A 26,030-nucleotide genomic window follows, 5' to 3' on the forward strand; every position below is an offset into this window, starting at 1 on the left:
CCATTTTTAGCTTTTGCTGCATTTAAATAATATTTTGGAGCATAGATTTTCCAGCCGCATCCGCGGCGCAATTATTTGTAGAGCAGCTGTTGTATGTCACCATTTAGTTTAGTGGTTAGTGTCTTCGCCTCATGTTCTGGTAAGTCTGGGTTCGATTCCTGGCTGGATCATACAAAAGTCAGGGCAATAATGTAATCGTATCAAAAATATGATAAACTGCAATTCCTACAAAATACTTGGTCGTTTTTTAGTCCATTTTATTAGGCACGGGCATAAACCCATCGTAGACTATTCATTGAATGAACGATGAAAGAAAAATCAAGTGTAAATTTTCACCTTTTATTCGCCAAGATTTTCAATGAAATGGCACAGTGTGCATGGAATCTGGCTGTATGTTATGTCAACGACAAAACACCACAAAATTCGTACAAGTAAAGTTTCGATAAGATTGTCAAAATTCAATTGACTAATAAACTGACACAGAGAAAAACATAATAGATCAATGAAATCACTATAGCAGCGATATTAAGAAACAAACAAGCTTCTCGATCATAAAACGTTCACTCGCGGCAAACTGACTATTTCAAGAAAGGTAAAAGTCAAGCCAATGGGGCGTACTCCGTCGCGACAATTTTTGTATCGTGCGAGAAGATATTTTTTGATAGCAATTCGCTGCCCGAAACTAACGAGATGATGCAACTGAAAATGACTGTCAATTTGAGATTGCAAAAATAATATACTTTTCAGAACCAGTAAGATAAAATATAAGAAAATCTAAAAGAACTCTGAATCAAAACGTCGGTCGTCTCTCAAAGGAGGATGATAGAGTGGCAACATCATTTCCGGCTGATGGATTGATTTCTCTTAGTCCCTGCAAGCAAAATGGATTAAATGCAGCAACAGTATGGAAGTAATGTATGAGGTGGTTGACTGAGACAGACGAAGATCAGCGCAAAATAATATAATTTAACAACTCTTCAGACATCATGGGAATTAATTCTTTTATATTCATCACACACCATTGAATCCAAGCAGTTTAACTGTTGAAGAGTTAGATTAAGTGGAATGAAAGGTAAAAAGTCCATCTATATGTCCACCTACAGGCATGATATGAAGTGCCGACACATGCTCTTGGAGCGGTGTCGAACCGGCGCGCTTTCGAGCGTCGGGGGTTCTCTTCACAACTGTGTAGCTGACAGACATGTAGCACAGTATGACGGTTTAATACAATTACGTTTGTGTCCTATTGCAGGCGATAAATTAATTTAATTGAATGAATCGAGAACGTATAACAAAGAAAGAAATGTGTCAAAATCTTTACCTCTTTGGGTAAGAAGCTGGGTATGCTGCGTCTGATCCTGCCACGACTGGGGAAGCTGAAAGAAAAACGTCAATTGGTGACAGGTACACGCGTGACAGGTATCGCCTTTACGCAAAGGGTGACCCAGGTCAGGCGATTTTTGGACTAAAAAATTCGTGCCGCACTAAACCTTGCAATCAAAATTATAACAAACATTTTTACCACTCTGCCTGCATCACTTGTGCATTCTGGGTGAAAACACTAAGACTCTCAACTTATTGTAAAGAAATGATGGACTGAAGTTATTAAAAACCAAAGAATCTCCGGTTTGGTAAACACGAAAATTACTGCTGAAGGCCTGTCAGTTATCCTCGAAAAGAAACAAGTGCTGTAGAAACATACCTGGATAGGAGTACTGTGGCAATATCATCCCTTTATGGATGTGGTGATGGGTGTGGTGGTGCCTTTGGGTTGGGGGTGAAGAGGGGCGATGTTCGATGGAAGGGGGAGGCCCGGTGATTGAGTTTCGACCCGGTTGCACAGATGTTGGTATTAAAGCTTTTGGATCGGGACTTCCATTAAGTTTATGAGCAGGAAGACCTGGCCCTGTGGATCAAATACAATATGTTGATCAGGAGGGAAAGATCATTTTTCCAAAATTCCTATATAGCGTGGTCCCTTCATTGCATTCGAGGTTCGGCAACTATATCATCACATAGAATTTTTCGTCTGTGTACAGCGCCAAGAAGCAGTGATGTACGCATTTTCAAAAAATATTGACGCCATCAGCGTAAACGCAAAACGTTCGAAAAACCATACGCCGTATGCGTCAACGTAACTTGTAAAAAAAGTTAGCAGCGTCAGCGCATACACTAGCGTAAACTCAATTTGTTTGCTAGGTACCAAACATTCACACGGTATAACCCACTCGAAACAAACAAGCTTTATTTTGAATTTCCACGAAGAAACACAAGCATCTGAAAGTGTTCATCTGACATTTTGCTGGGTTTTGGTTTCAATATGTCTTTGCCCATTGAAAACATTCTTTGAACTGCAGCGCTGGAAGGTATTGGCGTGTTGTAGCGAAAAAAGACATTAAAAAGTATGCGTTGACGCTATACGCTAAAAAACCACGAAAACTTTACGGCGTAGCCTCAAGCGGCAACTATCCAAAAAAAATGTGGCCGTTAGCGTATACAAAAAGTCTACGCCGCAAGTCTAAGGCGTATACGTAGTACGTACATCTCTGCCAAGAAGTATATGTTTTTAACTGCATGCATGGCGTTTTGCTATGCACACATTAGGCTACGTTGCCACCGTTGTCCTACCAAATCTCAACATATACGAGGGTCGAAGAGAACGATCTAAAAAAACACCTATCATTTTTATATTGATTCAAAAACACTAGATTTTGCTGTCAAGGATATATTTAAGATTCACAAAACACCTTTGTCGAAAGTTTTCAACAAAACAGCATTAAATCAACGTGAAATCACCTTCTCTCGGCCTTCTATCTTTCACGCCATATTGCACGGATGTGAGCTCACGAGGCTTGACTCCCAAGCGCCCTCTGCCGGCGTCCTCTCGCAGAGGCGATCTAAGGGCAAAGCAAACTGCAATTACTTTTTTCGTTCGTTGTTGCTTTTTTGTTCTGGATGTATGCGTTGCTACCAAACCTGCTTGGATTAAGATAAACAGCGCCTACTGTACCAAGAACATATTTTTAAAAAGTAGTATATTTGAAGGCAAAAACGGTTCAAGCGCTCAAGGTTCAATTAAAGTATGTACAACAGATCTCAAAATGCTGAAACGAAGCTCGTGTGAGCAAATCTGGCAAACAAAGCCGCTGCACCAACAATTCATTTTGAGAGAGATGAAAAATTTATAAACAGTTTCATTGCAATAAAAGGAAACAAAATAATGTAAATGAGGGCCTAGCCAGTAACAGACATATGAGAATAGTCATGAACAGGATAAAAAACATCAGCTGTTAATCCTACCTTGGTCTTGCCGCAGGTTGATCTTTGGCTGGAGGACTCTGATTCTCGTTGAGGAGTTGTGATGTTGGAGGCCACCTTGTTGGGGCTTGGAGCATTGGGGGTGCCCCTGTGGCGGTGTTGGACGGGTAAACGAACCCTGAAATCAACAAAGAATAGATCAAGAGACTTTAATTTTATGAGAAAAAATTCGATATTATATATAGTTTTGTTAACGTAAAATTAATGTAAAATCATAAAAAACGCGTAAGTGATGTGTTCTCACCTGGAGGAAATCCAGGCGAAACGGGGTAAGGCTGAGGATTCCTGAAGGCAGCGGATCGATTAGGATCATACGCTTGCTGATAGGCAGGGTGGTGGTATGGACTTGCAGCCGGGGATCGGTATGCGGATGGGAGATTGGTGGTTTCTTTAACCTGTAACAACAAAAATATTATCGTGGAGTCGAAGCCTTGAAAATCGCAGGTTTGCGACCGAGGAAACCCAAAGTATCTACGTAAAATTGTAAATGTTTGTGGTAGAAGCAAGAGTTCCATCAACAATGTTAAGCTTTATGAGCACCTTAAAATATGTGAATTAAATGTTTTTCCAAGGCCTCTAAGTGCTCAAAATGGAAGTATAACCGCCCTTCAGAGCATCAGCTTCATGCGTTATGATTTGGCTGCTCTGCTTGATGGAATGATTCAATGATTGAACTACTGATGAAAATAGTAGCGGAAGAAAACATAGTCCTTGCCTTTTCTGGGCTCTTTTCCATCCTTGCTGGAGGGGTAGAAGGCTTCCGCATGGGTAATCTTCCTTCATCTTTTGTTGACGCTCTGCCGCGATCTAGTGAATCTGATCTCGAGTGCAAAGAACCGCTAAGCGACGCTGAAGGGCTGGTTGTGATAACGGATTGACATCGTGCTGGCACGGTGGTGGAAGAATTTGGTTGAGGAAATTTGTATCTGGGATGCTGCGGATGGAGAACTCCTCCCAATTGAGATTTTTCTTTTGCGTTCTGAAACAAACACCACAACGTGTGATACGTCATCGACAAGCTGGTTGCAATTAGTTTTTTTTTTATTTAACTACTTGTGCGCACACAGCGTCTGATCTATGACTTGCCGCGCACCAACGAGACAACTTTCCAGCGAGATTTGATAGTTAAAATATTGAAGAAATGAGAAAAAATAAATAAAATAATGCAAGCAAAAATAAACAAAACATTTTTTTGTAAACTTTAACCTATTACATTTCTCATGGTGGTTGCTTGTATGATTAATAATTTTACAACAAAGAAATTCAAATGAGACTAAATCTAAATGGCCGACCATTCATTCTCAAACCCAAAAAAACTTTAAAATTTTAGACGGAATTTTGAACAAAGTGTTTTATCACCTGTGATTGGAATGGTGCCGGGGACCCGGTAGACGGACGTTTAGGATGCTGACGTGCCCATGGTTGAACTTTGTCCGGCTCACCAGGAGAATGAGAAACCGGTTTAGAGGAGCACTCCTGCTTAGGACCATCCTTGGAGGAAACTTCTTGCTTGCGTGTCTTCTTGTCTCCTAGCTGTTGTTGTTGCGCCAGAAGTTGCTGCTGTTGCAAATAGGAATACTTTTGGACATCTTGCATATACTGCTCGTACTGCTGCCTGCAAAGAAGGTAAGGAAAAGTATGTTTCAAACCACTTTTCACTGGCTGAAAAATTTGTTTTTTAAATATTGCAAAAGTAACTTACTTTAGGCGCGGATCTGTGAGCCATTGGGTGGCCACCACTCGATAAGTTGGATCCATCGGATCCATCGCATGGATGTAACCGACACCGCCCATTGGAAACATTGGGTGGGATCCTGCCGCGTACATCTGTTGAAACTGTGACATATATGCGGCCTGGGGGTGGCCTGCCGGTTGGGGTTCGCTCGGTGGGGGTTTAGCTTGCGTGATGGGGCTTGCACCTCTGACTTCAATCGTTGCTTCGTGAAGAGTCCGGTTCCGGTGAAGAGGAGTGCTTGCTCTATGTTGGGGTGCCGGCTCATCGTTTGCAGCTATGTTGCGTGTTTCATTAGGTTGAAGTTGCAAACGGGAATGTGCAGATTGATTTTGATGCTGGGGATCAAGAGGAGCAGGAGTGGAGTCCTTGCCACGAGAGGCCATATCCCTATAGACGTGTGCGATGGTATTTTCCACGCTGTTTTGGATCTTAGTCATGGCGTGTTCTTGCGGGGCTTTCCATGGGCTAGAATCAGGTAATTTAGACCGGGCTGCAGAGTTTCCTTCTTGTTCCTGTAAGGGCGCGGTTTCGGCGCGGGTTGATGGTGAAATTTGAGTTACAGAAGAACGAGGTTTGAGGTTGGATTGTTCTGATTGTTGGGGCCTTCCCGTGGGGGTGTTAGCTTGGATTTCTGCCAGTTTGTTGTTGTTGTTTCTATTGCTTGACGAAGCGTTGCAAGTTGCCGGCGATAGGGCACGACCGGCCCTAATTCGGTCTTGGGCTTGCGCTGAGACCGCGGTCTGGGGCTTATGTGGGTCGGGGTGTGGGTGGAAAGTCCCGGTCACAGTTACGTTGTTGGAAAAATGATTTGGGTTTGTAGCCGCTGACAACACAACGCCTGGTAGTTTTCGACTTCCAAAATGCTGAGGCGGTAAGCGAAGATCGTTTTCTGGTTTATGCCCAGCTGCGGCTGCGGCAGCGCTGCTGGTCAACAGCACCGAGGATTCGTTTGTTTTCAACGCAATGTTTTGCGGCTTATGTGAATTTTGCAAAGAAACCGCCATGTTGTTCAAAGCAGCAGCACCACTTATAGAATTTGTGGTTGGAGTGGATGGAACCGTAGAAAATTCCGTCGTTGCTGCATGTCGTGACTGAAACTGTGACTGAGAACCTTTATAGCTATCAGCACTTTCGTCGAAGCGAGCATCGGTCTCAGCAGCTGGAGGAGTTTCGGGCTTTTCGTCACATTTTTTCTTACGTTTCTGCTTCTTGTTAAACGTAGATAAACTACTCGCGGATGCCGCACCGGCGTAAGACAGTGACAAGCCGTGATTAGGATCGACTGGGATTGGAACAGTTTTTCCTTTGACTGTTTTAACACCTTGAAGATGTGAAATAGGAGTAGACAACGAAGAGGTGCAGTTTTCTTTGATGGGCTTGATAGTGGAGGAACTTAGTTGCATAGTCTCTTGAAAACGTTCACGGCTTTGAAAAGGAGACGTGATAGGAGCCTTCGGAATATATTCTTTGCTGGAAGAGACAAGTGGTGGAGGTTGGAGGGTTTTAGAGGATGGTGGAGGTTGGAGATTCACATGGCGCTCTGAACTTGTCTTCACCTCGGATGTCGCTGGCTGAAATATGGAGTTTGTGGGGATCCCTGTAGTGAGATCATTGACAGCGTTTCCTTGTACGGATGGTTGGTCGCCTAGAGATACGAGAGACAAAGTGGGATGAGGAGAATCCTGACTGTAGGGCGCTGTTAGACCCGGCAAGAACTGGTCATCTGGCCCTTGTAACTGCAGCAATGTCTCCACGGCTTGTGCACTCTCATTGTCAGCTGCACTCACTTCGCACAACACTGGATGGTGAATGCTCTGGGTGGCACGAACTGCAACAAAATAACATTACTAAATCACAACGCAATCTATCTTTATTTGCAGTATTATTTTCCCCTTTTGTTGGTGTCACCTTACATGGCTCATGTCATTCCTATCGTACTAAATTTTTATAAATAAAAGTGTTAGGAAATGAATAAACTGAAAACATACACTTACCGGTCGAAACAGACATTTCTGAATGAACCACAGAATGAGAAGTGGTGTCAATCGACTTCATCGGATGGCCAGAGTTGTTAGAAGTGAAGCCATATGAGACGGCCGCGCTGACACTTGAAGCAACAGTTTGTGCAAGTGCCGAAGAAAGTGAAGAAAATGAATGCATGTGTGAATTATGTACGTTTGACGTGGTTGGATTGGCGTTGTTTTTACGTTGCGTTGCGTTGACTAAACTAGAATTAATTTGTTCTGAAGACGAAGAAGTGTCTGATTGAGGAAGAGTTCCGGTCATTCCTTTGCTTATTGACTTTGAGACCTCTTCGTCTGTTGAAAGCAAAGATGCTGGTTCACAATGATGCTCTTTTGCAGATTCCTCTGCGGTGGATTCTTTCCCTCTCTTTTCGGGAGAAGGAGCAATTTCCGTTTCGGAGGATCGCTCCTCTTCCGGACACAAGTGATCTTGATCCGCGCTAATTTTTTCATCTCCTTTAAGATTCCCAGATTCACTTGTTGGATCGCTCTCACAGTGAGCGTGGGATTGGTGATATTTCAATCCGTTCTGGTTCCTGAAAAAAAAAATGTCTTCGATAAAAACATTTTCGAAATAAACGTAACACTGAATAGAGAATACCCAGTGGGGTTCACATTCTTCGCTTTTTACGTAGTGTAATAATAGCAAAGTGTGCCAGCAGACATGCTTCTTGCAATGATTAGTGCAAAAAATGTACAGCGACCGGCGAAGCTTATGAAAGCAAAGGCAAGTCTCAAATCTAATTACTCACTTGTAGCGTTTGTTGCACTTTGGATGAGGACATTCGATGAACACCGGTGAAGAGCAGGGCGACGAGCTACTGCCTGTAATTTCAAGTATTAATCCGGTTGTGGTTGAAATACTTTGAAAGGTTTGCTGGCAGCAGAAGAGTGATAAACAATGGAGAAATGCATGTTGATTAAATGTAAATTCATTAAAGTTAACGGTTCAGGCTTGCTGTTGGCAGAGATGCTTTGAAACTGGAACGACAAGAGATCTGCTTGCGACTAATCGCCTTAATGTTCAATTTTAACCGTTCAAACCATGATTTCGAGCACACTGACACACTTTTACTGACCTCCATTCGACCCGCTGCCACCACGCTCGCTTTGCAATGGCTGGAGCTGTTGCGTCATATCTTTAGCAACACGAGATGGCGCTAGACGGGCTCGCTTCGAGGAACGTGGAGTCGAAGAGCCGTCATTGTCGGTAGCCGTCTCAGACTCAGAATTCTGCCGACGTCAAAGTTTAATTTATTTATCCGATCAAGCAAGCAATAAATAAATATATATTAGGTTCTTTGTTTCACAGTTGGTACAATTTTTTCTGAATTTCGTTGGCGTCAACCAAGAGATAAAACGACTTTTTAATTATTTTTGCGTTAACAGCCTCTTAGTTTTTACTTCACTTAGCTTCTGAGCTAAGAGTAAGAAGACAGAAATTAGCATTTTTTCAGCTGGTCAAGTACGTCCTTTTTTACACTGATTCAACGCCTGCATGTGTTGAATTGATGTAAAAACAAAAACAAATTTTGTTAGCTAAGTTCCTGTGAATACCATCAACAAATGACAGCAGTAGCAACTGAATAATTGATCATGAAAATACCTGGGAATATTAGCCCAGCAGCCACCAAGCCAACATGTTCCTAGCGAAATCCACAGCGGCTTCACATTTAATTAGAACTAGTGTACTTTAAGCATTAGTTTTCACCACAAAAACAGTTTTAACCACAGATATCAATAAACAAATCTTAATTTTCAGAATCACGTTGAAAATAAACGGATCGCTCTGGGACTGATAATCTCATGTTGTCTATAAATAGACGACATGTTAGTATTAATAGCACGCACTGAATAATTTGCGAATATACAGACTGGTTTATTGCTAAATAACGTAATTATGCGTGACAAGTCCTTCACGAAGAAATGCAGTTGGGGCCAAAACGGTTTTAGTGCTTTGCTTCTTGAAAGTACAGACAGGCTTTTTGCTCCATAAATAATACAAAGGAAACAATGCTAATGCAGTGCAAAAATTTTACACATGTTAATCCGGTAGCCTCTGATCTCAAATAACGATAGTCAACATGAATAAGCTCGAAAACATTTGCAAAACCATTTCTCGTTTATAGCTGATAAAGTCCAGGCCAAAAAGCTATTTTATAATTTATTCTGCACCAGACCTTGTTTCTGCGCTTCGCAGCGGCGGACGGGCTCCCTTTGATATCATCCGCAACTGGCTGAGCACCCACTCTGCTTCTTCCTTTCCTTGTCGCATCCGCAACTCCTCCACCTCCTCGGGAACGTTTGGGTCTTCCGCTTTTTCCACGCAGTTCCATCTCCAGATCGTTGTCGGAAAATCTGCAGGAAAGCTTACTTATTACCAGCATGGCAAATTGGCAATTGTGTATTGCTCACTAAGCTATTCAAACATGTCCTATATTTGGCTCTGTGATGATGGCGGCATGGGAAATGCTTTTACAAAAGAAACCCGATTACTTCCGTGTTGTCAATTCTTGTTTGGAGTTGATATTTTATGCAATATCAAACAGCACTTAAGTGCCTGTGGTCTTGCTACCTGACAGCACGTCAACGGACTATTAAATTCAAGTGGCTGGACTGCCAAGTGGTTTAACCTAATAGCACTTAATGGATAGAAGATAAGGGTCTGCGTATAAATGCAAAGGCCAAATGCATTATTAGACGCATAATTGAACTTCTAGTCAAGCAAAGACGGTCATCTCCTCAGTCCTCACGAGCAACCCAGCTATTTGCAAGGTGATTATTCAAACTGTTTTCGGTTTGTTTTTACAGCCAACAATGAGAACCTCCATCTAGCAGCTGAAGTGTGTGACGCTAGCTATCAAAAGGTTGTAATTTGAAAATACGCAAAGTACATTGCAACCTTTTTTGTTGCTTCTCTCACAAGCGAGGGGGCAATAACTAAAAGGCGGCGGCCATTGAGCACTGTGCAGCCATTTTCCAATTGAATATAATGCCACTTCATGCCAAAACACCACGATAAAATTAGCAACACGAGTAGGTGTGCCGGTGTCGGTGATTAGTCACCGTTGATCAAACATTGTTTCGCCATAGGATTACGTCACGAGTTCGATCCAGTGTACCAATCTATTTGACGCAGCACTTCTCTTTAGACTTTTAGAAGGACAAGAAAAGAATATTGAACAATCGATGCATGATGTTTGTCATGTAGATCGGAAGAAACAAAGGGACAGAAACGCCCCAGACAGCAACTCAGTCGTTTTTTATATTGACTCAACGTCTGTAAATGTTGAATCAATGCAAAAAACTACTGAGCTGCTGTCTGGAGCACTCAATAAATGTTTAGTGACAGTAATTTACGTCATCAAAACGCTAAAAATGAAAGTTAAAATGGTGTGGTAAACCCATCGGTGTAATCCGATACGCTGCCAGCACAAAGAAAAAGGCTAGATACTTGTTGAAATAACTCTTTCATGGCACTTCAAGCGGCAAGTGAGGACGAAATTGTAAAGACCACCGAAAACAAAAACCTACAAGCCACACAGAGACTTTACTGAATAGTGTATCCAGATATGAGGCTTGGCAATGTACTGTATGTACACGCATGGTCTATTATTAAAATCGAAAACGTCAAATGTGTCCAAAAAGTGACACAATAGATAACGTTTGTATTGCTTATTAATTGTGGAAAGCAAGACCGAGAAGGAGAAAATGACAACAAATACAACTGGTTTAAAACGAAAAGATAGTGGAAATTTTAATGAAGTTTTTTGTCTCACCACCGAAGTTACAAAAATTCAGCACCAGAATATCCCGTAATCCTACGATTCATCAAAAATGGCTTTTTATTTCGAAATTTACCGTGACAAGTTTTTCCGAAAAAGAGACTATGAAAGGTTTTGTAAACTTACCTAGGCGGGGCCCAGTCATGCTTGGTCGCATCAAGCAGTGTTCCAACATACGTACGATTTCTCCAGGTGACGTTGACTACAAGCATACCTGTAGTAAAGAGAAATTTAGAGGTTACTCTTGCAGATACTAATAGCCATAACTGCGTAAGTTAACAACTAAGTTTATTGCTCAGATATATTCAAGTTTCCGAAAAAATCTGCAAGGGAAAGTTTGCAAAACTTCTAAAACTCTTCTGTGTTTGAAGATAAACAGGCCTATTTGTCTTAAAATTGTCTGCAAATTAGTGGTTGTTCAAGAATTAAATGGACGAGGCTGTTCACCAGGCTTTTAGTTCAATTGTTTGTACAAAAATTGTTTAAATTTAAAGGCAAATAGAAGTTGTGGACAACAGGACAAGTGCACGCAGCACTCTATAAATGTTTTTAACCTGATGAGGTTTTGCGCGTTGGATAATATTCACAAGAGAAAAATTAGTGTCAACAAAGAATGTTTTACAAAGATTAATGCTGACAAGTTTGGCTGACAGGACATTTATCGCTATATTAATCTGCAAAAAAGGCAGTGGTTCTCTCGAGCCTCGCTCATCAGTTCTCGCTCTTCATTGCTCTTAAATTCACAGCGCTGACGACAATGACTGCCTTCAAGACCACGTTGATCCCGTAGCGATCATGCTACAAAAATGCTGCGCAGTAACTTTCAGAAAAACGCTGAGAGTAGAACTTGATTTACCAATACCAACAAAAAAGAAACGTAAAAGCGGTGAATTATCCAGACAGAAAACCAGTTGTGTTTACATTGATTCAACGTGTTTACAGACAATGAATAAATGTAAAAAAACGTCACCGGACCTTGAACCAATGTAAAAACAACATACTGTCTGAGTAATTCATCGCTTTTTACGTTTCTTTTTCGTCCAAAGACCAGATACAAAGGCAATTGTGTGTGAAAAAGAACAACATTTCCAGTTTATTGGTTTAGGGAGTTCGGTTTTTAGTCCCTTCCTTCAAATTGACAAGGGCGAGATTTTGTTAATGTCGCGCTCACGTGACCCTTGACGTCAACCAAATTACGTGAAAGCTTAAGTAGCAAACTCAGAGATAATGAAAGGGGAATTTAGAACTCAACAAACTTTCAGCCCAAGCAAAATCGATCATTATCGCAGTTTACTTTTGGCTTACCCACTTGACAACACTTTACGGTCAACCTATCGCGGTAAAAGAATATGCGCTTGGCCACAGAGATTAAACAAAAAGCGAAAAAATAAAATTCTGCTGGCCATGACTACCATCCGTTTAGATTTTAGACCAACTTATCGTATTCATTTGACAATTTAAATTAAACCAATGGCAAAATTTCTCAAGTTACTTTCACAAATCGCTAGATCGGCAAAAAAATTCAAACTGGGTTACTCAGAAAGGTTGCTTTGTTTTGTTTAACTTGTAAGTGAATAGAAACAAAATGAAGTCAATCGATCACAAACGACAATTGTCACCACAAACAATATCGTTCGATGGTTTGAATTTAGAAACCCGGTATTATTGTCAGTGTTTGAACAACAAAAACTGAAGTCAGATTAGAAAGCCAGACAAAGAAAAAAGTTTGTCACAAAAAGAACTTATTAGTGGGAGGGTGGCTCTCAGAAAGTCGCAAATTCTAACGGCAACAACTGATTCAGTCGAGACAAGGCAACGCTGACATTTCCACTCGATTAAATCTGACATAATACGCTCGCACTTTCTAACGCATCGCTTATTTTTATAGTTAGACTTTTCTTTGCGTCAAAACAAAAGAGATAAAAGAAAATGTGCTCTGATTGCTTTTTTCTTGGCAGGCAAGTTCTGACTTAGGGCTGTAGTTGATATCTCTCTCAACCATCTTTTTCAATATTGTTTACAGATGGTGAACAATCAATTCAAAACTTCAGGTGTTTTAACAAATGGATTATTGGACTGTTAAATCTTTGCAAAACCCGTGAGGCACATTTCTTGTGAAATGCTGTGCTTTGAATTTTTCAAATGTAACTTTTTTAACTTTTACATAAAAATTGTTAAAGTTTTATGTAAAAGTAAAGAAAGTGACAATTTTTCTCAAATTCAGAACACAACATTTAACAAAATAAAAATTTGATCCAGAAATCTAACAAAAAATCTTTATACATTGGATAATGGCAATTAACCATATTCGCTTAAACTAATCTCTAAGACGAAGTTTTAACTTTTCTTTGGCCGAAACTGAAAGCTGGTAACTGTAACACATTTATTGAAATGTGATTGCTAGCTTACATTACCTGTGTCAGTTTCATGCCAGACAATTCCATCCAAGTGCACGCTTGTACCCGGTTCACACGGACCCAAGGCGTCCGGTTCGGTCATAACTCCGATGTCAGACGTACTTGTGACTGTCCCCACGGAACGATGTGAATTGACTATCGGTGGTCCTGTGCTTGCGCTGGATCTCGAAATATCGGTTCTGTAATTGCTGCTGGTGCTTGACCAAACAGACGCAGTTTCCGACGATGTCACCACGCTATTAGCATATTCCCCGTGCCCAGACGCGCTATATCTGGGCATCGACTGTGCAAATATACTGGAAGGAGCGAACACCGGTGGAGGAATTGGTATTGCGCCGCAATCCGATGAGCTATTTCCCACAGAAACCTCACCAGAATCTCCGATATCGATCACTGAGCGGGGTTTTGGCGACTGCGGCTTCCTCGAAGAAACACTTTTGTTGTTTTCGACAACATTATTGCTATTACGCTGCGGGACCGACCGCAAATTGCTTTCACTGTTGGATGAAGAGATTCTTGGACTAGTAGCGGACTTTCCACTCTGAAAAAGAAACAATAATTCATTCAGTTGATTGAATTAATAAGAGCACAAATAGCGGAGATAATTTGTGGTAATGCACCAACTGACCGAAAGGATACTGCGTGAGTTATTGCAGTCAAAAAAAAAGTTTCAACAACGAACATTTTCATTACAAACTTTTCAATTGCCTGAAGTAATACCGTATCCAGTGCATCTGTATACAGTCAATAGTTTATGATGACTTGTAGCAACGCTTGTAGCCAGTTTGTAGATGCGCAAAGTCACATCAGGCGACAGTGCACCATTGATAACATCTGATAACAAAGCTTCATCGGTTCACGGTGATTATGTTGTTTCACGACTAACAAAATCCGCCCCTTTTGTTTGCAAACGTTGAATCAACATGAAGACAAATTTTTGCTGACTGGGATTGAACCCGTTCTGGACTGCCAAGCAAACAAATGCACAAGTTTGAAATTCATTAATTCAAGCCTTGCAAGCGTTGAACCAATATGTAAAAGACTATTTTGTTTGCGGGGGGGTTTCCTGTAATAAAACCATAGAACATCCAGTCCAGTGCAACAAACACTTGTCTAATTCTTTCAGCTTACAAACAGTAAGATAACATGCTTCGAAAAAACAAGGTACGGTAATTTGAAGGAAGTCATCCGTGGCTCTTTATAGACGCTGAAATGTTTCAGGCATTTTTTGTACAACGTCGTTAGTACACGTTGAAGCAATGTAAAAATAAGCTGACTAAGATGTCACTAAACACTTTTGTGAGTGTGTAGCGAATATATTAGTTAAATTGATTCCTACTAGTCCCTTGGTAACGAAGTTAAAATAAGTTGTCTAGATTACAAACTTTGTAATTTCTTATACTCAAGTACCTTAATCGTATGTCAACAACGGGCATTCATACAGTAACCAAACAAGTATTTGATGTAAAGTAGGCCTTGCAATGAAAAACGCCCTAAGCAGAAACAAGCAAAGTATTACTGAAAGAAGGCGAGGCACTCAAAATCTGATGTTAGCAATTTGAACGATTGGCTTCTAGAGACAATTTTAGGGCTTACACATAACAAAGGAAATTGTCCACAGGACCAAACACCAAAGAAAGCATCAGAAAATGTCAAAGTATTTCTATAAATAGTTTTGCAAAAGCAATGAATAAGGTTTAAGCAATATTTCGCTGTAATGGACATTGGACAAGCACACAGTTTTTCAATAAGAAAACTTCATCCAAAGAACTGAATTTACAATGAAGATATGCACACAACCTGATCCAACAAAACAAAGCCAGAATACGGCTAATCATCGGCGTCTAGTTAAAGCAACTTAACTGTCATTAGCAACGAACCATTGAACTAGGCTCTGAAAACAAGACCATGATAAAATATTCATAGTTTACCAAGAATTGTCACACAAAAAGTCACCCATTTATTCAGCCGCGCTTAAATAAAGTGAAACCGTATGACTTCAACTTGAAGTCTATGCCAAGTTCAACTCATATAGCTATTAAGTAACGCAAACCAACGCATGCATTTTAAAGGTAAGTTACTTTTAAAATTATTGTGTCCCGTTACTTATGGCATAAAAAGTTGAAAACTAACCAAGTTTTAAGTGAGTACTAAGTAACAGCAATATCGCAACTGAAGCAAGGCATGATCGAAATCAAATTGTGACAGGGAAAATTATGTGATTCTTTCCGAGTTCACGTAGCTTTGCCCGGAAAGAAATGACTGATTCCAATCCATAGATATCTGAACAAGACAGCTTCAAACAAATGCTTGGATGGTTGGTCGAACAAGCCCAGCCTGTAAAAGTTATCACTTTACATTGTTTCAACGTTGCAATAGTCAATGTTTAAGTGCTTGCACAACGAGAAGGAATCCCTTGCGGGAAAGTTAATAAGGAAAGAAAGCACAATGATCTCACGTGGTGTGTTGGTTTGCTTGTGATCAAATAGGATCACATTATGTAAATATAGACGGCGCGACTCAACGGTTGGACGCTTTGTCGTTGAATGGAAACACAATTAAGTGGTGCACAAGCTGGCAAGCATAACGACGACTAAAAGGAGTGAAAATAAATAATTAAAAATGGATATTAATGAAAATTATTTGGCGTCTTTTAGTGCAATGAAAGACGGTCGTTAAAATGCTTTTGAAGAACGCCAATTACGGCATCTCAAACACATGAGATAAAGCAGTCAAGAAATTATAGTTTTTAAAGGAAGTCGATCATTGATTACGCTGCAAAGTTCGATGAAAATCTATCAAGTTAGACTACGTGATGGAACGAAATTGATTTGCAACACGCCTTAGTGACTTCACTCGACACCAACAAATTCAGAAAATGATTCACTAAAACTATCAGTACTTGCTTTGTCATTTTACGACGAAGGCATATTTATCAAGAAAAAAGCCTCGAGATAACGAGCTCAGTGACAAGACGAAGAATTTCAATTTATTGCCATTTTCAAAAGTCCGTAAAAACTAAGTGGTCAACCACGACAGGCAACAACCCGGACAGCACATCAGTTGTTTTTTACATTGATTCAACGTTTGCAGACGTTGAATCAATGTAAAGGACGACTGATTTGCTATCTGGTAAGCAATGAAAGCACCACACCAATCAAGGCTTTTAAAGTTACCACATTTGCTGTAAATACAGACAGCGAAGAAGAATGTTTAATTAACCAAGCAACAAGTGGAAAGAGGATGTACTCAGCTTTTCCGTTCGGTGATGATACAAAGCGTTAGTCTACTCTTCAGTCTGCAAAGTCAGCATTTATTTTCCGTGACATTGCTTTGAAGCAAGGTTAGAAGACGTTAAATTAACATGTTTACAGAACATCACGTGATGCAGTTAAGCCAACAAAAACCTTGATTTATTGCACAAGTTTAGGAGTGCGTAAACGATAATGTGATAGATGTGTCAATAGCTCACAATTTCTGGGGCTGGTTTGATTGAATTGACAAAGTAAGACGGACTTACCTTTTTAGCTTGAAGAATTTTAGGCTTGAAAACGAAGAAAATTTACAAGGCAAATTAAACACGCTCTTAAAACAAAAAGCCAAAATAGACAGCTTGAACAGTAAACATTTTCAAGCACTCCCCCTAACTCAACTTCATGTGTGCCACTAAATTCACCATTCCTCTCAATTCAAAAACTGTATCAATAACCAAACGCCTTTGCCGAAGAATGTGCAATCAACTCTTGCAGATTACCTCTTGTTGAAAGACTGCAACGATTCAGCAGCAAAAACCTGGCTGCAATAACTACTTTTATGGACATTGACTGAAAAACGATTCTTCCGTTGAAGCAAATGGCTTGAAGGCTATTTCAAACTGAGAATTAATCACATTTGGCAAACAGTTTTTTCGAATGTACAATTGCGTAAGACTCTTCACGCATAAGTTTTTGTTTTTAACACAAACCATGGTGGCTGCCAGATTGGTACTGGCGTGTCAATTAAAACGAGTCTAATATAATAATGGTATTTATAATACACAGTTGGTCACGATCTATCTACCCGACATCGCCAATGATAAAGTAAACCAAATGGGCGCTAATGACCGGCAAATCACACGGATTAAATTACGTGTTTCTCCACTGGTTTTAAATTTCCATAAGGCATTACAAAACAGGTTGTGTTTTCAAAACATGAATATTCCCAGCTTACAGAACCATCCTTTTTGTACGTCTTCTTCAAAGCAGTGTTGCAGAAAAATAACGACTCTCAACTATTCTCACCGTAGTTAAAAGGGTAGACAATGTAAATTAACAATTTTTAAGAAATAAATTTAACAACTCGGTTGAAGTGCGGCAACGCAATGACAGTTTAATGAACAATTCAAAACAAAGGATATGAACCATATTGCGACGAAGTCAAATTGTTTTGAAATGCCAAGCGGTACAAAATCACAGAGAAAAAAACTCACAAAAGCGTGTACTTGGTCCAATCAAATGCAATTTAATAAGGATGTTCCGAAATGAGTCCATTGAAAACGCATCTGCACAATTGATGAGGAAAATGAGTGGAGCCAGAGGCCATTGATGTTGACAAGAGCACTTAGAAAGCGGTGCGTATTCGCACATTCAGTCCTATTTTCACCCAGCGCAAAAACAAACCGCAAAAAAAAGTGGTGAGGCCGCCAGAGCAGACGGTTGTAAAGCGTAATTCAGACAGGAATTGCTCAGAAAGAGAATAAAAGAAACAGAAAAAGGAAACGCCTGATCTACTATCGCAATTTGACAAAGAATGACTACAAACAAAACATCCTTGGTGAAGAGAGAGCTGAGAGCAATTCCCCAAGGGCGCTCGAGTTGAAAATTGCGAGTTACTCTATTCATCAAACAGGTGGTATAAATAAATACGATTGTCACATGCGAGTACCAACTCACAGCCGAAATTTGTTTCAACATCAAACAGGATTGAACGGAGCATAAACAGCTAAAAACACACCAGAAAGCGCTTCCAAAATCGAAACTTTTTAGACAAAAATACGTGATACTGTATAATAATTAATGTGCCACACTTAAACCGAAGCGTCAGATATGACCTTATTTGAGTGAGCATAATATCAAACATAATGAAGACAGGAAAATCAAGCAACGATTAGAAGATCGCATGGGTACGCGTGAGAACATGTCACATCGTTCACAACCGCTTCATAAAAACATGATTAACCAAATATAGCAACAAGCCTGCAAACTTCTGATTGCAACAATTGTTCGTGCCAAAACATTTTACTAGTGTTCTAGTCATCCGGTGTATCTTATTCACGCATGGCACAAGTCCCATCACTCAACGTGAGAAACTTTCCATAACATATCCACCTAAAGAGGACACACGAAAGAAAGAACAACGTGTACTATTACAGGAAAACATCTTCAGACATCTCCACTTATAAGCAAAGTAAAGTCAAATTTTTTAGTCAGATACGATAGCAAATTTTAATAGTGAAATTGGTTACTAGAAATGCCAAATCGTGGTGTACTATAGTTTCATGCTACCCTAGATGAATGGTTCTTATAAAAGCTAGCTAGCTGTCAGTGTAACGACTTTGTGCACTGGTTAACAGGTATTCGGAAAAAATTAAAAATATCCCTGTAACGAAAATTTTAATATTTGCTTCAACCATGCTAAAAACCTTAAAGCTAAAAAAACATGAAACAAAAATTAAAACCTATCAGTACTTAAATATTCAAAACGCAAATAGAAAGAAATACTGTAATTAAAGTACCGTAATTCACGAAATAAAAAGTTGTACCCAACATCCGGTTTAAATGCCAACAAGATCAAGAAGGTTCTCGCGCGAGAAATGATATGTATTTTCTGATATTAATTTTAAAGATCAGCAAATCGTATCGGTATTTTTTGGTATGTTAAAAATAAATGTATTCATCACAACATACACACATCGGCTAAGCTGATGGCGATTGTGAGTAACAAGAAATTTGAAAATCTTTTCCTCAAAGCGCAGCATGTCTTTAATTGGACACACAAATACATGGTGCGAGTTAGGACAGGAAAGAATGAATTAGTTTGAATGTTCGTTGAGAAAAATTGGTAAACAGACAATGGCGTCATTCCGTTCCACTACCAGCACGATTTCAGTTGCAAGAGAATGAAAGAAAAAGTCTCGTGTGATAAGAAACGCGCCCTGAAAGCCAATCTTATCCTAGCTCAGGCGTTCTGTGGTTATTAAGTGGCAGCAGAATCAGCTAATCTCTTCCACATGAAGGTTGAGCAGCGGTGACATCACTTACGCAGCATGTCACGTGCAAGAGAAATGTAATTTGCTTTGAAAGCGCCATCCAATCACTTCTTTCAGCACATTTACCTGCCAAGATTAGACCAATCTATATTGGCAACGCAGATGGAATATTTAATCGATGATAACGATGAAGAAAAGCCAACGACTTCGTCATTAAAGCTTTGCGTATGGTGATCATACCAGTAAGAGCAATTGTGGTGAAGAAATATTTTCAATGCTGAAGATGTGCAAAACAACATGCACAAAAGCTTAAATGCGTTAAACAAGCATCGTCACTTCACCGGTTATGTGCACGTGATACATGAATATTGAATATTAGAAGTGGACATCACCAAAAAACAAAACCTAGAATACGGAAATATCCAACATTCCTTAGAAAACAAAACTTTGCAAACAAATCTAACGATAAACCAATTAAGAAATTCCCAGATGTAGGCTACCACACATGACATACCGCTATATTTTCAAGACATATTATGCGTTAGTTGTCGTCTTAAAAGATGTAAAATGATTGTTACAACGAGCAAAACCATTGTGCTGCGAGATCTTTGGTAAAATCGCTTACAAACGGCAATGAAAGTAAACGATTAACTCAGGATTTAAGTCGTCACAGATTAGGTCATTGATTTGTGATCATACCACGCGCCACTCTGTAGCTAGCGTCATCAACGACTTAACCAGGGGTCAAAGGCCAAAGTAAAGCATTGTGACGCGTCCAATGCCCACACTAAGTAATTTGTCGTATTAAATTACACATCGAATTGAGCAAAAATATTGAGGGAGGCCAGCAACTGTCGCCTTTTCATAAAAACGACGGACGGCGTTATAAAAAAATGCCTTTTTAATCTCTATCGAACGTGTTCAAGCTGTTGCTTTGAGCATGCATTGGCCCGCTAATGGATTGGTTGGACCTGGGAAAAACATTGGAGACTTGAGCAGGAAGCAAATAAAAGATAAATCTCTAACAGCACATTACACTTTGCAAGTACATTACCCAGCAGTGGATCGCTGTATCAGCAGATAACATCCCAAACGATGGATAACATTGCAAATGCTTAAAACCGAACTGACAAAAGCGTAGGCTACTGCGTGGGTGTGATATGGCTACGTTTTCCAAAACATGAATAAGATATCACAAACCAAAAAAGTAAGTCTTTCAATAGGCGCATAAAACGGACCGAAGGTTTGTGTTAAACCGCCGAGATGAAATAAGTGAACAAAAAAACAATCAAACTTCGTTTGCTTCAAATATACTCCACCACATCAAAGGTTGAAGTAATATGAAGTATTATTAAGAAAATGACCAATCTCCTCACCAGAGAAACTATTTGCGAACACAAAAGCTGCGTCAGAGGACGTATTTATCTTATGATTTACAGTACAAAGGCACGGTCAGTTTACAATGTGAGGATTATGTGGTAAGCCATTCTGAAGCAATTGGGTCTGAGTCTTTTTTCTACTTTTTACATTACGACATGTCATAGCGAAAGGTTAAATACATGTGGCGCAGCAATACCTCACCAAACAAGGAAAACGTCTTTGTTTTTGGCCTGATCACCGATTGATAACAATTGATGGCGAGAGTGATATTTATTTATCACAATGAGTCTGCCGATTAGTGTTGCTTAACCAAAACTTTTACAAGCAGTTTGAACCAGGTTGTTGTACGTAGCAATAACGTATGCCGTTTCACATTTTCCAATTCACAATCAGTATGCGCTCTGTGTTTGAACAATCTTGCCTCTCCTTGCTTTATCGAAGTCTATCCATAACCTCAGCAAATTGAGATAACAGCCAGTGCCGCTATCACAATTAAAGCGTTTATAGAGATGAAAACTAGCCAACGCGAAGCTAGTTCATCACATGTTTTCCAAGTCTAAACATTGAAGGTCACATATTTCAAAAGGTTTGTAAACCACAGAAGCAACAAGTACAGGCTAACTAGCAGAAGCAAATATTTGCACTGTCAATCGGTCAACTTTCAGCTGAAGAAGGATTTACTTATTTTTTACAATCAAGAAAACGGAAATTAGTCGGTGTGGCCTTCAATAGTTTCGACTTGGTAATCAATACACCTCACACACACATTGTCGTTTGAGTTACTTCCAATAATTCAATTATGGAAAATGGGAAATAGAAGTTGTTCTCCACAATAGTGAGCACCAAGCACTTGCGACCTTTGTGTGATAGCAAGCGAGTGATAAAGCTGAAATCTATGCTATCGAAAGTATCAAAGCAAAATCAATGTTATTTTGATTAAAAAATCCTGTCAAGTCATCGCTTTTTACATGAGTTTTTACAACAACGCATTTAATTTGAAAGCTGTGCATTATCGCAGCACACACAAAGCGCGCAAGCCTGGCTTACTGGATCGATCAATAAAACTACATAGCAGCGCCATTCGCCAGCATAATGAGCACTTCGTAAATGAAATGCTTTAAACCGGAATTACTGAGAAAAAATAAAGCGATAATAATGCGAGCGCAGTAACAGAGATGATATCTTCTACTTAGTTCGATGCCTGTGTGTTGAGTAAACACCGTAGAGAGGCAGACCTTTGCGCCAACGCTGAGTGTAAACACAAGCTTTGACCCTCTAAAACGCACTCATCTGGTTTTGCTTTGGCTGGATATTTGAGTTTTTTTAACAACAATTCGACGCTTTGTCAACGTTTCAAAGTAAATCTAATGTAATTTTATCTGTGAGGGCGCTATCGTCTGTGCGTCTGATAGCTTCCTTCTGAAGCATGTGGTGTATTGTGTTCTGATAATGTGGTGATGGCGTCACAGCGCAGGATAAAGCGCGATTTTTACACACACCAATCTTTCTCTTCGAGGCTATTCAAAGTCGATGATTTACTGATGATTCAACAGATCGTGAAGATGTAGCTAAAACTTCCAAGAAAATTTTCTACGCCATTTCCCGTCTATAATTTGCACAATTACAATCCCTGGTCAGCAATCTTTATTCCATAGAAATTTTTACTAATAGAAAAAAACTAACTGTTTAGACAGCGAGGTAAAACCAGATGAGACTCACTCGTTTTTGCAACCTGCACAGTTTTGAAGTTAAATAACCACAATTTTCTGTCTTGTGCATTTGACTTCAGCAAAAAAAATCAGTCATGCTTAAAGCTGCAGTTTTTCATTTAAGGATGCGCTTGTTTGAAGATGAGACCATACGTATACTTTTTTGTAAAATTCTAACGTTTTAAAAATGTTCAAAAGCTAAAAAAGAAAAGTTTCTTACCCCGTCCAATTTGGCTCTCTTCATACCCGCAGTATCATCCACGGCAACAGTAGAAGTTGGGTTACAACTGCTGCGGTCTCGTTTCCCTCCGTTACAATGTTGAATATTGTTGGCGGTTTTCTGATGCATGTTGTCTGCTAATTCTTTATTTTTAATGGCTATACCAGCGTTCGGAGGGAGAGAAGTTGTAGATTGGCCTTTTCTATGTTTTTTCCTACCGTGATTGCTTGCAACATCGCTACTTTCGCCCGCATGAGAGTCTTTGTCGCTATACGGTTGAATAACCTTAGCCTCGCCGTCAGGGGCACTCATGGCCAAAGTTGTAGGTGTACGACCATGCTCTGTTAATTGGCTTCTTTTTTGAAGTTGTGATTGCAAGTGAGAATTCCCAAAACTGTCCACTTTGGGAGAGTCACTTCGTCGAAAACCGGATTCTAGGTTGCTAGCAACACTGAGAGAAGTGGAAGAATTCGGCACGAGAGTTGACACAACGCTTGGTCTAGAATAGGTCAACATGTTTGAAGTAAAAGCGTTCGATTGATGATGATTGTTGTGCTTCGATTTTGATCTCGATTTTTCACCGGGGTTATCAGATTTCGAACTGCCGTGAGAAGAACTATTCTTCTCGTTATGCCTATGTTTTTTGTGGTGGCTTTTGGATTTTGACGACTTAACTCTCTTTCCGACTACCTCGTCAGAAGAACTGCTCTTTCGCTCTAAGCCAGACTTGGTGTCAAAGTTAGAAAACAGCTTGGTTGATGAGTTAGCGTTTGAAGACATATGTGAGGTGCCGTTGAAAGTGACTGTAGACGTTTTTGGCCCTGGCAAATGTGATAAACCACTAACGGCAGTTTTGTTTGATTTGCTCGACTTTTTAGATTTTGACTTAGTGCTTTTACTTGAATGAACTGATCCTTCGTTCTGCGTGTAAGACGGTCCACTTTTACCTCCACCACCAGATACTTTGCTTGCTGTACTGCTGTGACCGTATTTGTTGCCACAAGAACTGTTAGCGATAGCGCTATTATTGTTATTATTATTTCTGACTGGTGTATTTCTGCCATCATTGTGGTTCTGAGTCCCCATTGATTGTATCACCATATCTTTGTTCACCTTCTCAGTGTCGTTGTCATTCTCAAGATCTATTACTAATCGACCTAACTCATCAGTTGATTCTTCATCGCATGAAGTGGAATTGCGAGAAAGTTTTTCCAAGTCTGAGTCGTTTTTCATGTCCACAGTGTTGTGTGCAGCTGCTTTGTCTCTTGGCGAGTAAATCGATTGAGAAGTTGAATTCGTTGGCTGCTGTGTCGCAATAATGGAGTCAGTCGCCATAGTTTTCGTGTGCGGCCAAATTGACGGCTTAGCGCCGAGTAACTCCAGATTTGACAAGCTTTAATTAAGTTATCAACAGTTGGTTTGGTTATGTACTTCACAGTGAATTAACAGGACTCTGGAAAATAAAGAACTGCGGTTTACACTGCTATGCACTCCACACCTTTGTAAAACCGCAAAATACGATAAAATCAAGATTTTCTAAACCTTATCTTCGAAAACAGTCTTACAGACAACAGCGTTGGCCTGCAGGGCTTGAATAGCAAAATTTAATTTGTTTAACAAATTATCGAGAAATTCACACAAAGTTACAGCCTACCTACTTTAAAAAGTAATCAGCCCAACAATTAAAAATTCAACTTTCTAGCTACAAACTTATAACTGATCGTGGCACTCAATTTAACTCAAACAAACTTATACGTATGAAAATATTTTTTTTGTGTCATCTCCGACAATTCCATAACACCTGTGAGTTACAATTACGCAGTTTACAAAACAATCATCAAAACTAGACTTCGTCAAGATCAAAATTTAGAAGCGTCTGACAAAACAACAAAATAATCTGCAGAAAAAACTTCGGCTTTATGATTGAAAATACACCGACTTGTTGGCGCCCTTTTACCGCTAAGTTCTAACACGTCATTCGATCTTTAGCTTTTACGTGTGAAGTCGCGCTAAATCACTGCAAGTCACACAATCATGAATAAAGATTAATTTTGGTATATTCACACGAAGTACAAAACATTGGCAAATATTGAAGAAATAAAACAAATAACTTGTTGAAAATCTTAATACACCATACACAATCATTGTACTGCAAACCAAACAATGTACACAATGTACAGGCCCCAATTTGCTTTCTTTACATTTTTACTAAAAGTTGCAGCATGATATCTGTTTAAAAATAAGCAAGGCTTGTGAAACTCTTATTGCGTCAAGTACATTAAAAGAATTTACAATCAACTTACTGCAAGTCGACTAACTGAGCGGTGAAGTAAAAAGATCCATTGTGCATTAAACGCTTGCTCAAACAGCACAACCTTCAGAAATGACATACAAACACCTTACAAATAAACAGGACGTCTGAAAATAAGCGTTTTCCTCATATGACGGGGAAAACCAGACATCAAATACACAAACGAGAATTGCGTACATCATGGCCACTGTTAAGGTTTTGCGGGAAATACAACAGCTCCCAACGGCAGATTTGTTTCGACATCATCGATCTACAAAACAGTCATGGCTACATGCAAAATTCATAACATGGTTAAAACTTGCCCAAACTCTTTGCTATTTGTGTTTTTAAACAAGTGAAGCCTCTTGTTCCTTTGCAACAGTTTTTTGCGTACGTTTGAATAGAAATTCAAAAAACAAATCTGTTCTGTATGGCTCACAGTTATCAACAAATTCAAGCTAACTGCCTACAAAACACTCAACTTTACAATTATTTCAAGAAAATGAAATTGTCAATCTTTTCTGTGAGGTCTGTTTAACATTGCAGCTGAAAGAAACCTTTGCACGGTAGGCAAACTCAACTAGACTTTCAAGAGTTACTAAAAGAGTAGCTTAAAATCCCCTGTTTGAAATCGAATTAAAACTGAGAATTTTTTACTTTCTGCAACATATTCTTTTATTAAAAATAAAAGCAAATGACCTGTGCCCAAAACAAGACACATCCGCAAGCCTTCCGAAAAGCCACATTCGCTGTGCCAGCTAGCCATGCCAGAGCAAGACAGAGCTAAAATCGATCGCGGAATTCTCGTTTCATTTCTTTCTTTCTCTTTCCCATTGCTCTGTTTGATTCTCTTTGTAATCTTCAGAATCTTTTATGAGATTATGCCCTATTGATTCTGCTGGCGA

General features: G+C 39.7%; 1 protein-coding gene across 1 annotated transcript; it reads right to left on the bottom strand.

Annotated features, from left to right (window-relative positions):
• Window positions 1–245: 245 nt before the first annotated feature.
• LOC145785218 (uncharacterized) lies at window positions 246–24,170 on the bottom strand. Its single transcript, XM_082596905.1, has 16 exons — window positions 22,836–24,170; window positions 13,277–13,820; window positions 10,989–11,076; window positions 9,258–9,435; window positions 8,157–8,310; window positions 7,830–7,902; window positions 7,048–7,613; window positions 5,021–6,881; window positions 4,678–4,933; window positions 4,034–4,297; window positions 3,563–3,713; window positions 3,301–3,436; window positions 2,797–2,897; window positions 1,703–1,906; window positions 1,322–1,376; window positions 246–871 (listed from the first exon to the last, which is right to left on the bottom strand). The coding sequence occupies exons 1-16, from the start codon at window positions 24,168–24,170 to the stop codon at window positions 865–867; spliced, it is 5,973 nt and encodes a 1,990-aa protein (XP_082453031.1). The 3' UTR covers window positions 246–864.
• Window positions 24,171–26,030: the final 1,860 nt, after the last annotated feature.

The sequence above is a fragment of the Aplidium turbinatum genome, chromosome 16, assembly GCF_918807975.1.
Source record: "Aplidium turbinatum chromosome 16, kaAplTurb1.1, whole genome shotgun sequence".
Taxonomy (NCBI): Eukaryota; Metazoa; Chordata; class Ascidiacea; order Aplousobranchia; family Polyclinidae; genus Aplidium; species Aplidium turbinatum.